This window comes from Neurospora tetraspora (genome assembly GCF_033439725.1).
Source record: "Neurospora tetraspora strain CBS 560.94 chromosome Unknown B0H65scaffold_1, whole genome shotgun sequence".
Classification (NCBI taxonomy): Eukaryota; Fungi; Ascomycota; class Sordariomycetes; order Sordariales; family Sordariaceae; genus Neurospora; species Neurospora tetraspora.
This window is the reverse complement of record NW_026944383.1, coordinates 333907-346702: the sequence shown is the minus strand read 5'-3', so window position 1 is coordinate 346702 and position 12796 is coordinate 333907. Positions and strand designations below refer to the sequence as shown.

General features: G+C 55.8%; 5 protein-coding genes across 5 annotated transcripts; 3 read left to right on the top strand and 2 right to left on the bottom strand.

Moving 5' to 3' along the window:
• The first annotated feature begins 283 nt into the window (after positions 1-283).
• Positions 284-2626, top strand: B0H65DRAFT_2411 (uncharacterized protein). The gene is made up of 2 exons (XM_062822322.1): positions 284-911; positions 1175-2626. The coding sequence occupies exons 1-2, from the start codon at positions 419-421 to the stop codon at positions 2410-2412; spliced, it is 1731 nt and encodes a 576-aa protein (XP_062685552.1). The 5' UTR covers positions 284-418; the 3' UTR covers positions 2413-2626.
• Positions 2627-3343: 717 nt separating this feature from the next.
• On the top strand, positions 3344-6711 carry B0H65DRAFT_2392 (uncharacterized protein). Its single transcript, XM_062822293.1, has 2 exons — positions 3344-3389; positions 3442-6711. The coding sequence occupies exon 2, from the start codon at positions 3640-3642 to the stop codon at positions 6598-6600; it is 2961 nt and encodes a 986-aa protein (XP_062685551.1). The 5' UTR covers positions 3344-3389; positions 3442-3639; the 3' UTR covers positions 6601-6711.
• B0H65DRAFT_482201 (uncharacterized protein) lies at positions 6692-9609 on the bottom strand. Its single transcript, XM_062827655.1, has one exon. It carries the CDS (start codon positions 9324-9326, stop codon positions 6822-6824), a length of 2505 nt encoding a protein of 834 aa, XP_062685550.1. The 5' UTR covers positions 9327-9609; the 3' UTR covers positions 6692-6821.
• Positions 9566-11202, top strand: B0H65DRAFT_2345 (RNA 3'-terminal phosphate cyclase/enolpyruvate transferase). Its single transcript, XM_062822237.1, has one exon. It carries the CDS (start codon positions 9921-9923, stop codon positions 11139-11141), a length of 1221 nt encoding a protein of 406 aa, XP_062685549.1. The 5' UTR covers positions 9566-9920; the 3' UTR covers positions 11142-11202.
• B0H65DRAFT_2353 (uncharacterized protein) lies at positions 11203-12488 on the bottom strand. The gene is made up of 2 exons (XM_062822249.1): positions 12151-12488; positions 11203-12069 (listed from the first exon to the last, which is right to left on the bottom strand). The coding sequence occupies exons 1-2, from the start codon at positions 12390-12392 to the stop codon at positions 11265-11267; spliced, it is 1047 nt and encodes a 348-aa protein (XP_062685548.1). The 5' UTR covers positions 12393-12488; the 3' UTR covers positions 11203-11264.
• Between the last annotated feature and the right edge of the window lie 308 nt (positions 12489-12796).

Sequence of the window (12796 nt, the reverse complement as noted above, 5' to 3'; positions counted from 1 at the left end):
TTTTTGGATCTCGAAGTTTTGGATAACACTCCTTCGTTCCCATTTGATATTTACATCACCACTTGGTCTCAGTCAACCACTTCACCATTGGCACCAGCTCGACGACAATTCAAGCTCTCGATCCGGTTTATGTACAACGACTTATTAATCTAGACTACCAGCCTGTCTTTTTTCCGGAGGAAACCAGTCAACACCATCATTAGCCCTTCACGGCACGAAGCACTAGTAACAACACGACGCGACATCTATATATACATACATATACAACACCTAATATATAAACACCCAAACGTCAAAGGCATCTATCGACTGCCACAGTTACAAAAGCTACTACCTCTTACCTGGTTGGTACTAACATTCGACGACTTGGGAGGAATAAGCAGCTAATGGCAGGACAGCACTATATAATACGATCAAGATGGAAGACATCATGGCTCAGCCCTTCATCTTCTACGAGTCAGACGCCAGCCCCGAGAGGCAACAACGGCAGCACATCTTCAACCCTTTCCCCTACCAGATGAACATGCTCCCCGTTGTGCCGCCGGTGCCGTCGACGCCCATCTACTCCAGACGCAACTCGGGCTGCCTCCAGTCACCAATGCAGCACAAGCCGTTCCTCAACCTCGACAGCATTACCAGCATGCCTGTTCCTCAGGTGCTCACGCCCATGGCTTCTCCTCAGCCCATTTCCCACGCCAGACCCGCCATCAAGCTCCAAACCGAGATGGGCGACTATTGCGGCATGCCGCCAAGCCCTCCGTTGACGCGTTCCAACAGCGCCGCCAGCAGCCCGCGCAGCTGTGACTTGCTCCAGACTCCGTGCAACCCAATGGTGTCGGGAATGGACGGCCTCGAGGTCAAGCCTGCTGGTCACCACGAAATGAAGCCTTACTCTCCTCCTCTTACGCCTGGTATGTATTTGTCTCCATTTTTTCTGTTTGAGTGTGCAGCATCCTTGGAAAGAGAAACTGGGAAGTTGCAAGCTGAGCTTCGGTGGGTCGGAGTGGAAGCGGTGACGCATCGGATGAATTGTCGGCTGCAACTAAAAATGCCGGGCTTGACAACGTGTTTCATGACGGAAGCGGGATGTGGAGGCCGCTGCAGCAAGCTCGGATTGCGCACTGCTGGGTCCAAGCATTTGGGGGCTGAGCTGACCAGGAACCCCAATTTTTAGTGTACCTTCCCGACCAGGCCCGCATCCAGGTGCCCATGCTCCCCTCCAATGACCTGAGCGTGAACTTCAACATACCAAACACCACGGCCAGCGGCCTCCTTACTCCTACTCCCACCTACACCACCCTGCTCTCGCCTGCCGCGTCGCCGCTCGTGCAGCCGGCCTCCATCTTCCCGGTTCCCGTCGATGGCGTCTGCGATCCGCGCGAGCTTACCGTGGGCACTGTCAATTCCACCCTTGCTCCCGAGTACTTCCCCACCATCTACTCGCCCGACGAGGAGGACCGCGACTACTTCTCCCAAGGCATTGCCCCGCAGAGACTCGCTACCCCCTTCGACTACTCGTTCAACCCCCAGCTCACTGCCGGCCTCCCTGTCTTTGACATCCTCTCCGTCCTGACCGACATCGACTCGGAGGACGAGTCTCCCTTCACCAGCGGCTCTTGCTCCCTGGTTGAGAGCTCCCCTAGCATCACCAGCCGCTCGCGCTCCAGCTCCGGCGCTGCCTCGCTCGACCAGTCCAGCCTTTTCTGCGACGAACTCGACGACATGCACGACATTGAGTCGGTTGAGGACGATTGCTGCTCTGATAGCGAGTCCCGCCCCAGCAAGAGGGCAAGGCACGCACGCAAGCCCACCATGGACGTCGCTGCCGACAACCAGACCACCGAGAAGCAGGCCCCGGCCAGCGAGCACACCCAGCAGGCAGCCAGCGCCGAGCCTGAGAGCAACAACACCGAGTCCAACGCGACCACCGAATCCTCGGTCGAGGCCGGTGAGCAGGCGTCGACGCCGCTCCCGGTGCCTACCAACCGCCGCGGCCGCAAGCAGTCCTTGACCGAAGACCCTTCCAAGACCTTCAAGTGTGACATTTGCAACCGTCGCTTCCGCCGCCAAGAGCACCTTAAGCGCCACCACCGGTCTCTGCACACCCAGGACAAGCCTTTCGAGTGCAGTGAGTGCGGTAAGAAGTTCTCTCGTTCCGACAACCTGTCTCAGCATGCCCGCACCCATGGCTCTGGCTCGCTTGTCATGGACTTGATCAACGACCCCGAACTGATGGGCATGCACCACCCCGGTTTCATCCATCATCCTATGATGGGTCCGGCCCTCACCAGCGAGGACTGCCACAGTTTCGGCAAGGTCCTCTTCCAGGTTGCCTCCGAGGTTCCTGGTAGCGGCAGCGACTCTTCGGATGACAGCGATTCCAACAAGAAGAAGCGGAGGAGAGGCGAGTGAATAGCCTTCACTGCGCTAATCTAAACCCGCTTGTTCACTTCTTCGCACACTCTTCCCCATTAACGACGGTTTTCGCAGTGGAACGGAGCTGTCGTTATTGATGTTAGACATGAACCATAATGAGATTCATTGGCCGAAATACCCCCTACCATCGGCGCTTTTAAGGGTCAAAAGAATTTAAGAGAGAGGGATTACTCCCCGATGTTTGTTACGAACGATGGATGCGCAATATCGGACGTCCATTCACCACACCTTTGGAAAAGGTTGGAATATAAAAGGGCGTTATAGGTATTGCAAGATTCCCCCGGGTTTTGAGTTTTGATGGATTGGAGGAGGACAGCAGTCTCTGTCTCAGGCGCACACAGCGAGTTGTTTTGGAGTTAATACTCCTTATTATTTTTGTCACACTTCCGATGTTTTCAGACGTTTTAATCGTTCGGTGGACGGAGCAGCTGGTTCAGCCGTCCACCGCACATGTTTTCTTCATACTCTTTTTCTTCTTCTTCTCTCAACAAAAAGGCTGTTTCCTCCTCCACATCATACTCATGGCATCCTCGGTTTGCAGAATAGGACTGTATCGTCGTTAGCTTAGCATCACAAAGACTCGGGCCACTTGGTCTGGGAAAAGAATAAAGGCATACAAATTGCACATTCAAATAACTCTTGCTTCTCTTGAATCGTTTGGTGAACTTTCATACATTTGTCAAATTTCGCTGGTCTTCAACTTTTTGGGTCTTGTGACGAGTTCGTGGATGCGCTCAGCATGACCTTGTAGAGGTAGGTAAAATGCCCGCTGTTAATGCTGTACCTACTGGGGCCCCCTTCAATACGCCAAAAATACGGTCTCAGTAAGTACCTCGTTAGCGCAATGCCGGGTGAGTGGTATCTCCACTGGAGTTGCAGTGAGTGAAGTTTTGATAGTTGACCAGACGATGAACAACATTTCATGAACATACCTGTGTTGACAATCATTTCAGGTAAGTATATCCATACCCCATGCTCCGTCACACATCTAACTAATCCTAGTAGCTATACGTATCGGCGGTTCGTACTGGAGCCGCGATACCATCAAAAGTCACACTTCTCCGGGTCTTGGGCTGTCGTCACCTCAGTACCTGAACAGGACGACTGAATTCACCCTTACCTGGTAGTACCCAATACTCACCGGAAAGATCACGAGAGGCAGGGGAACACATACTAGTCAAGTTCATCACCAAAGCCCAGCCCATGATGGCCAACCCCACTGCTCCTCCTCCTCCAGCTCAAGGCGGAGGGTTGAACGTCATCGCCCTCATCTCCGGCGGCAAAGACAGTTTCTTCTCCCTCCTCCACTGCCTCGCCCACGGCCATCGCGTGGTAGCCCTAGCAAACCTACACCCACCGGAGGCAGGCGATGGACATGAAGGAAAAGAAGCGGAAGAAGAAGAAGAAGAAGAAGATCTGAACAGCTTCATGTACCAAACCGTCGGCCACCAAGTGATCCCCCTGTACGCGGAAGCCACAGGCATTCCGCTGTACCGCCAGCCTATTCTTGGGGGAGCAACGCAGGGGAAGGATTACTCGCATTTTTCGGCGGCGGCGGTGGTGTCGAAGATCGCACCTGGAGGATATGGATCTGAGTCCGCTACTGTCCAAGTTGAAGTGGAGGATAATGAAGCGAAGAAAGTGAAAGACGACAACGACGAAACGGAATCCATGATCCCCCTCCTCCTCGCCATCAAGCGCGCCCACCCCGAAGCCAACGCCATCTGCGCCGGCGCCATCCTCAGCACCTACCAGCGCACGCGCGTCGAGTCGGTAGCTACCCGCTTGGGTCTCACACCTTTAGCTTTTCTGTGGAAGTTCCCCGTCCTGCCCGTCCCCCAACAGCAGTTATCTGCCGGTTTCGGTGGTGATGTTGCAAACACGGACGCGCAACTCCTAGACGACATGGCCGCCGCGGGCATGGAAGCGCGCATCATCAAGGTCGCCAGCGGCGGACTGGACGATTCGTTCCTCTGGACCAACGTCGCAGACCGGGCGGGCAAGGAGAGGATCGCGAGGAGCATGCGGCGGTTCGGGACGGCGTCGGAGAAGGGCGCGGTGATTGGGGAGGGAGGGGAGTTCGAGACGTTGGTGCTGGATGGGCCGGCGAAGCTGTTTAGGAAGAGGATCGTGGTGGAGGAGAAGGATAGGAGGATTGTTATGGAGGGAGGGGGGTGTGCTTGGTTGAGTTTTGGGAGTGCGAGGTTGGAGGATAAGGTCAAGGAAGTCACGGCGGCTTCTACTTCTGAGGAGGAGAGTGAGGCTGTTAAGGTCAGGATTCCGGATTTGTTGGATGCTAGGTTTGTTGGGGTGTTGGAGGGTTTGGATGAGAGTGCTTCCGCTTCCGCTGGCGAGGAAGAAGCTCAAAAGCTTCTAGCTCTGCTCAGCTTGGATCCTCAACAAGGCTTGTCGAAGCAAGAAGGTACTCCTCAGCTTGGACTGTCTCAGAGTCTCGTCGACAGCAAACTACAACAATGGTGCTTCTTCGGCAACGCTTCTTCTTCCTCCGCCGGTAGCAGCAGCATGATCGAAACAGAAACATCATCACTAGTTGCCCAGATCCGTCAACGCCTCCAACAGTTCAACCTCCCTCCATCCGCCATCCTCACCTCCACCATCCTCCTGCGTAGCATGGCCGACTTCCCCGCCGTCAACGCCATCTACGGCGCCATCTTCGACGCACCCAACCCACCCTCCAGAGTCTGCGTTGCTTGCGGTGACTCCCTATCCGCCCTTTCCGGCAGCAACAGCAGCATCAACATCGCCATCTACCTCACCGTCCACACCGGCTTCACCAACAAAACCGACCAGCGACGACAAGGTCTCCACGTACAATCCCGCTCATACTGGGCTCCCGCCAATATCGGACCATACAGCCAAGCCATTTCGATTCCGCTGGCCAGTCTCTCGTCTTCATCTTCACAGTCTAACTCAACCGGCAACGACGGTCTAAGACTAGTTACCATCGCTGGCCAAATCCCCCTCGTACCCGCCACCATGGCCTTGCCTCCCGTGGAATCAGAGCAACAACAACAACGACAGGCACTAAACACCCAAATCACTCTCTCCCTCCAACACCTCTGGCGCATCGGTCTCGAAGTCGGCGTGCAATGGTGGACTAGCGCCGTGGCTTATTTCCCTGCGGATAGTACTGACGCTGACACTGACACTGACGGTGTCGGCCGCTGCTCCTTTTCAATGCCGATGAGTGAAAAGGCCAGACTGGCTTACAAAACCTGGCAGGCTGCTCACCGATGGTCTTCCTCTTCCTCCTCCTCCGACGGTAACTCCGATGACGACGACGACGACGACGACGACGACGACGACGACGACGACGACGACGACGACGACGAAGATGAAGATGAAGGCGGCCCCGACCTCTGGGATAGAAAATTCAATCCCCGGTATATGTCCTTCGCCGTCACCACCTCCTCAGAACAGTCCTCTTCGGAACCAAAATTACCGGACTGGGGTATCCTTTCCAACAAGAACAAGAACACCAAAAAGAAGAGACCAATCCCGCCCTTCTTCGCCGCCCAAGTCGCTGAACTCCCCCGCTCCGCTGGCGTGGAGTGGCACGCGCATTTGGGCGTCGCGAAGACTGGAGGAGCGAAGAGCGTGACGGTTTTGGATAGTTTCCTGGCGAATGTGGTGGATATGGATGTGAATGATGGCGGCGGTGCTGATGATGGTGGTAATGGGAGGAGGGTGGTGGAGGTTCATCAGACTGTTGTTCGTTCTCCTGCCTCTACGTCTCATGAAGAGGATGATGATGATGATGATAGCGATGAGGATGATGGAGTCAACAAAAAGTCAGAACCCAGGCGGCAGCAACCCGCTCTTCTCCAGACAATACTCGTGGAGAGACACAAAGCTGGAGGAGTTTCATCGCCTCCTCCGGCGCCGTACAAGGGACTCGATGAAATCGCCCGGTTGGCCGCTCATCGGTTGATCAATCAGGAACACAGCGAGCCCGCCGAAAAGGGTGGCCGCCCGTCAGTTATGGTGCGTTATGTGGATGTCGCCCTTTCTGCCGCTGCCGCCACCGCCCTTGATGGTGATAGTGGTGGTGTAACCGTACCCGTGGTGCCGTGCGCGTCGCTCTGGAGCGGTGGTGGGGAGAGGCTGGCTTCTGTGACAATTTATCAGTGTGTGTTTGAATGAGTATTTCGTGGACTTTGAGGAGCAGGAACAAGACTGTTGAGTGTGATAGCATATTGTGGTGTTTGTATACTTACATCTTATCCAACGAACGATCTTTGCTTTTCTCTCAATCCCATTCGATTCTTCACTCCATAGTGCCTGTTGTCAAACCACCAAATCTAACATTCGTGGGGTATTGTATTGTACTTATGTTACATTGTATTGTTACATGTGACTATTCTTCAGTCGACATCGTCTTCAACATCCTGATTCTTCATCACCTTCCTGTGCCTCCGAATCACCGCCGGATCCCTCGTAAACACGATATCAAACACGCCCATCTCCTCGGCGGCTTGGGCAAGGATGTTGTTCACGGCACTCCTCTCCGCGTTCTGGGCATGCGCCTTGACCAAGACCAGCTCCTCAAACACTGCACAAAGCTGGTTGTCCTTCTCCTGCGCCGTCATCTTGGCAGGGTCGCCTCCAAGGTCGGCAAAAACTTGCGTGTGTTTCCGGATCAAGCTTTCTATCAGCCTGCTGGCCTCCATGATGCGGTCCATGTTGCGCTTGCTCTGTACCCGGAGAGTAGCGGTTCCCGCCGCCAGCTCGATGAGCAGCTGCTCGGGCGGCGAGTAGTTGAACAGCTCCTTCATGGTTCGGGCGGCGACAATCATGCCGGCATGATCCTTGGCCTTGAGCATGGAGAAGAGAACGGTACGGGGGAGGTAGGTATACTCGTCGACCGAGTCGAACTTCCAATCCATCTTGACCAGGTCCTGGAAGAACTGCCTGCCGATGACGGCGTCATCTGCCGATAGTTTGTTGTCTCGCTTTACCACGCGGTTCACCGAGAGCGTATTGTAAAGAGCGATGAAGGTGTGCGCATCAGGACGCACGTGCCGTTTCTTGGTCATTTGCTCGTAGAAATCGATGGCCTCCTGCGGCCCCTTGCTCTCGGTATACGACTTGATGATCTGGTTTATCATAAAGCTGTTGGGCCCAAGTTCCGCCAACTCGAACGCTGTCCACAGTTCTTCGAGCTCGTTGTGCAGTCCACGAGCGCTGTAATTTTCGGCAAGAAGGGAAAATGTTTCGACCGTGGCTCTTGTAGTGCAAACGTAATCATCCGGTGTCGGTTCTCCGTCACGGGGTACGAGACGAATTGGCCGATCCATCGCGGCGGCTCTCCGACGCAGGTTGACGAAGTCCAGACGGGCTTTGATCATGGCCCAAGCCAACTGGTCAGCCTTCTCCATGTTATCAGCAGTTTCTGTCCTGAGCCAAGCGCCGACCAGGCCATTGAGCTGGATGGGCGAAGCGGCGACTCCCTTATTTTGTAGGAACGTAACCACTTTGTAAGCTCCGTCGAGATCTCCTGCTCCTATTAGCCTCTTCAGCCACTTGCCGAGGAAGAAGTGGTTGCCGACGATGGTCGGTAGTCTTGTCTTGCCGCGAATATCCATGGGACCCGAGAACATCATGTCGACAAAGGCCTGCAGCGCATGTTCGACGTGGTTTACCGCCAAAAAGCAAGCGATAACTTCATCGTAGTCCTCGATCTGCATGGTGTCTCCGAGAAGCGCTCGCATATCCCTGTACACTTCCCACGCTTCCTCGGCACTTCCCTCCCTTGCTGCCAAAGCCCGGACGATGGGTATCATGATGCGAGGATTAGGCGGTTTTGAGGACCTGAGAAGGGTATCCGCAGCCCTCATCGCGCGGTCGGTATCTCCGTGGAGACTGCACATGCGTACTCCCAGCTCATAATAACCTTTGAATGTTTCTGGTTTTGAGCCGATAGTGACTACCGCTTTCTTCCACGCTTCGATAGCCTCCTCCTGCCAGCCTTCGAGGAACATGGCCTCGATCGCAAGAAGCTGTTGCGAGTCTCTCAGCACTACGCCCGCAGCTTGCATGTCCTTCGCCAGAACGTAGATGTGATGCATCCGGTTTGGGTTCTCTACGCCTTCCCCTTCGTGGGACAAAATCATCCACAGAAAATCCCAGACCTCGCGCGGTACGTTGCTCCATTGGGTGGCTAATGAACTGCGTGCTGCCGAGTAGTACTTCCAGCAGTCGAATAGATCTTTCGGCTTGGGGACGCCGCCCTTGACGACGCTGTCGCGCGCAAGGAAAGAGTTTAAGTTGGCGACTGCTCGCTGCCGCACCCCGCTGAAGCCTGGAATGCGCAGGACGCCGTATGACTCGCCTTCCGGACCCGTCTTCCCCTTGTATTTCTCCCTGAGGATCTTCTTGAACTGTTTTCGTAGCTCCTCGGCCTTGTCTTGTTCGGAACCCCCAACCTTCTCCAAGCTGTCGAGCATTTGTATTGTCTGGACCATTTTCTGCTCCAAGTCGTTGATGGCCTCGGAAATCTCCCTGTCGATTCCGCCACTGACGGCGCCAAACTCGGCACCGTCGCGCAGTTGTCGGTATTGCCCTTCAGTCTCTTCATTAAAGTAGTTGACGGCGAGGGGTTCGGTCGGACCTTGTTCGTCGGTGTCGGCAGGCTCTCCCTTCTGCGCCTCCCGTAGGAGGGCTTCTTGGAACCTCTGTGCTTGCTCTTCCTCCAGCTGCTTAGTCGTCGTCGGCGCACGTTGTCGGCGAGCGGCCCGGGCCGCATTCGAAGCATTTCTCGCCAGCCATGGCTGTGGATTCGGGCGGGCTCGTCCTATACTGGCGATGCAGGACTGGCAAACATAGCTGCTCGTTCGACTCAAATCAAGCGCAAATGTTCGGGGAGGCATCGGTGGTGGTTTCGTGAGTCGGGTGGGTTAAGGCAGTATACAAGAAAAGAGGAAGATAGTCATGAGGAACAATGGAAAAATCAGAGAAGTGCAAGCTAGGACGGCGGGGGTTGAAGGGCGTGGTGAACTGGAGCTTGGAGGTGTTTCGTCAACTTTTCATGATGGAAGCCGGCGGCACTTTGTCCTACCTACAGCAGCACGTCCTAGAAACAGCGGCCATCATCGCCCCACCATGCGCTGCTTGCCGCTGTGACTTTTTCTTATCGGCCCCTGCAGAAGGTTCTTATCGACACGCGACCCCTGTTGATAAGCGTTAAGTATCGTCTCACCGCCCGGCAGAAACAGCGGGATCCTCCAAAAATTCTGGAGAAAAACGAATTGGAACGGGACAGCTGCAGGCTCCCAAAGGAGCTTCCAATCCAGAAACCATTACCATCAAAACCGCGACATACCCATTATTCCATCACCACCGATAACCGCCCAACGAATTGGGGCGCGATCGCCTACTTACGAAGAACACACAAGTCCAGGATTTACACCATCAACCGAATTCGCTCAGGACAGCGCAAAAACCAACCACCCGCAACCGCCACCATGTCGGGCGAGAAAACCGACTTCATTCGCTTTACCGGCCACCGCGCCTTCACGCACCGGATCGTTCTCTCGACCCTCACCGGCCGCCCCGTGCACATCTCCAAGATTCGCAGCAGCTCGGCCACACACCCAGGTCTCGCCCCCCACGAAGTCTCCTTCCTGCGTCTTATCGAGGCCATCACCAACGGCTCCGTCATCGATGTCTCGTACTCGGGCACCACCATCACATACCAGCCCGGTCTGATCACCGGCACCGTCGCGGGCGTCAACGCCGGCGCCGTCGGCGACGTAGTCGAGCACACCCTGCCCGCCAACAACACGCGCGGCATCACCTACTTCCTCCTCCCGCTCGCCCTGCTCGCGCCCTTCTCCAAAGCCCACATGAACGTTCGCTTCACCGGACCCGGCGTCATCACCTCGGCCACCCACCTGACCGGCGACATCTCGGTCGACTCGTTCCGCACGGCCGTGCTTCCCTTGTACGGCATGTTCGGCATCCCACCCGCGCGCATCGAGCTGCGCGTGCTCTCGCGCTCGTGCTCCGGCCCCGGCGGCCGCGGCGGTGGCGGCGTGGTCGAGCTCCGCTTCGCCAGCCAGGTCCGCCTGCCCAAGACACTGCACCTGAACCGGCGGCCGGGAAGGATACGGCGGATCCGCGGCGTGGCGTACTGCACGGGCGTGTCGGCCAGCCACAACAACCGCATGATCACGGCGGCGCGTGGCGTGCTCAACCAGCTGGTCTCGGACGTGCACGTGGCGGCGCAGTACGACCCGGCGCCGCTGGTCGGCGACAAGAACGGCGCCAAGAAGAAGATCGGTATCGGTTTCGGCCTCAGCTTGGTGGCGGAGTCGAGCGCGGACGGCGTGCTGTACTCGGCCGACGTGGTGGCGCCGCCCGAGGGTGGTGTCGTGCCCGAGGATATCGGCGCAAGGTGCGCGTACCAGCTGCTGGAGGTTATTGCACAGGGAGGTTGCGTTAGTAATGTGTCGGCACCGACGTTGCTTACGCTGATGGCAATGGGATCGGAAGATGTGGGTCGCCTAAGGTTAGGCAGGGAAGTGTTAGCCAGAGAGGAGACAATAGGGCTGGCACGAGATCTGAAGAAGTTCGGAGCGGCCAGCTGGGGCATAAGAGATGTCGATGATGATGGTGAGACCACTGATCTAGTAGCCTCGGTCAAGGGTACGGGCGTTGGTAATGTGGGAAGGAAGGTAGCGTGAAGAATTATAAACCGGATGCTTTCTTTGTTGTTGCTCGTTCAAGCTCAGTTCATTATTTTGATGCCATTAATTCGCTTTGGTTGGTTTCGGCACTAAGTATTAGTGTGTACAAATGCTTTTCCATCAAGTCCCCCGTCTGGCCGCCCTATTCGCAATCCCAGCAATTCCTCTAACTCCCCGGTTGCCAGCAACGGCGGCCGCATGAAACCCAAGGCTTTGGACCGTGTACGCCGCAGCCGTCTGATAATCATTCCCCACCGTACGTATGGCGTGTACTGGATGAAAGCTACCCACACTGGCATTGCCTGACCTCATAACATCAAACAAGTCTATGCCGGCAGATGCCGGAGAGTAGTTGGACCCCAGCCGCGGTTCATCATCCTGCTCCTGACCCCCACGGCCTTCTGCCACTAGGGGCGATGTTTCGGTCCCGTCTCCATCGCCTAATGCGATCTCATCTTCCCTGTTCACGCCCCGTTCTTCCGCATCCAGAGTCTGGGTCGTCTCGGGCTGGCGCACACCGTCGCTGCCTGACGCCCCCGTCTGCTGTCCAACTTGGCCAGGACCAGCCCAGAGAGGTTGTAATGAGGGGTTCACAACCTTGCGCAGCTTCTCCCGCTCCGTATGGATAGCCAACATCAAACATTGGACGGCCAGTATCACCGCATCGAAAAATAAAGGACATAGCCTCGTCGTTGGTGGCTTCTGCCCGACAAAGTCGACGATCACGCCCCCGTGTAGATACCCGCGCGTCGCTTCGCCGGCGGTTGGTAGCGCAGAGATGATGTGTGCGAGGATGCATACCAAGTTCGGACCGAGGATGGCAAAGACGTGTGGACGTTCGGCCGGTAAAAGGACGGGGCCCTCTTTCGGGGTGATGAACATGAAGTGTGGGATGATGCGTACGAATAGGCGGAGGAAGGAACATCTGTAATGCAAAGATAAATCGAGATCATCAGTCATTGGTCATGTCATGCAACGGATCTAAAGGAAGTGGCTGCTTTCGTACTCCATATAGTATAATGTGCAGAGATAGGCGAAGAAGATCATGTCGAGATTCCTCTGCAGGTGGCTCATGAACTGAAGCTTCTTCTTAAGGCCCGCTTTGCGCTTCTCCTGCCGTGACGTCTGCTCATCATCATCTTGAGCGCTGGTGTTCAGCTCCGTAGATTGCTCGTCGTCTGGACCGTGTGGCGGGATGCGCTGCTGCTGCTGCCGGGCCGCGAAGCTCGGCTCGGGATCATCGTTCATAGCTCGCCGTGGTTTGAAGGGGAGAGTGATGGCTGGCGCATTAAAGAGCTGTAGTGATAAAGCTTCAACGGCTGTTTAAGCCTCACATATCTGGGTGTATAATTGATTGACGTGAAGGAGGTCAACAAACAAAGTATTCATCGAGTAGTAGAAGGCAAATGCGATGATCACGAAGAAAGCAACGAGATAGAGAATGCGCGATGCATTCGATGGGCAGCTATCATCGACGTCGCCAAGGATGCGGTGGTGCTGCCTGCCGCTGAGGTGCCCCTGCTTGTCAGTGCCAGAACGAAGGCACGAAGGGACCACAACAGCGAAGGGGATGGATGGCCCGTGCTCACTGCTCAGTGAGCTTGGCATGCCAAGACCTCCCAGCTGGCAGAGGTCCGGTCCCCGCTGTCGGC

What these genes read in the sequence shown, in the direction of transcription:
- B0H65DRAFT_2411 (XM_062822322.1), top strand. Translation starts at nt 419, where the DNA reads ATGGAAGACATCATGGCTCAGCCCTTCATCTTCTACGAGTCAGACGCC. An exon ending in CTCTCCTCCTCTTACGCCTG is followed by an intron (nt 912 to 1,174) that starts GTATGTATTTGT and finishes CCCAATTTTTAG; the next exon opens with TGTACCTTCCCGACCAGGCC.
- B0H65DRAFT_2392 (XM_062822293.1), top strand. Translation starts at nt 3,640, where the DNA reads ATGATGGCCAACCCCACTGCTCCTCCTCCTCCAGCTCAAGGCGGAGGG.
- B0H65DRAFT_482201 (XM_062827655.1), bottom strand. Translation starts at nt 9,326, where the DNA reads ATGCCTCCCCGAACATTTGCGCTTGATTTGAGTCGAACGAGCAGCTAT.
- B0H65DRAFT_2345 (XM_062822237.1), top strand. Translation starts at nt 9,921, where the DNA reads ATGTCGGGCGAGAAAACCGACTTCATTCGCTTTACCGGCCACCGCGCC.
- B0H65DRAFT_2353 (XM_062822249.1), bottom strand. Translation starts at nt 12,392, where the DNA reads ATGAACGATGATCCCGAGCCGAGCTTCGCGGCCCGGCAGCAGCAGCAG. An exon ending in TGCACATTATACTATATGGA is followed by an intron (nt 12,070 to 12,150) that starts GTACGAAAGCAG and finishes TTTGCATTACAG; the next exon opens with ATGTTCCTTCCTCCGCCTAT.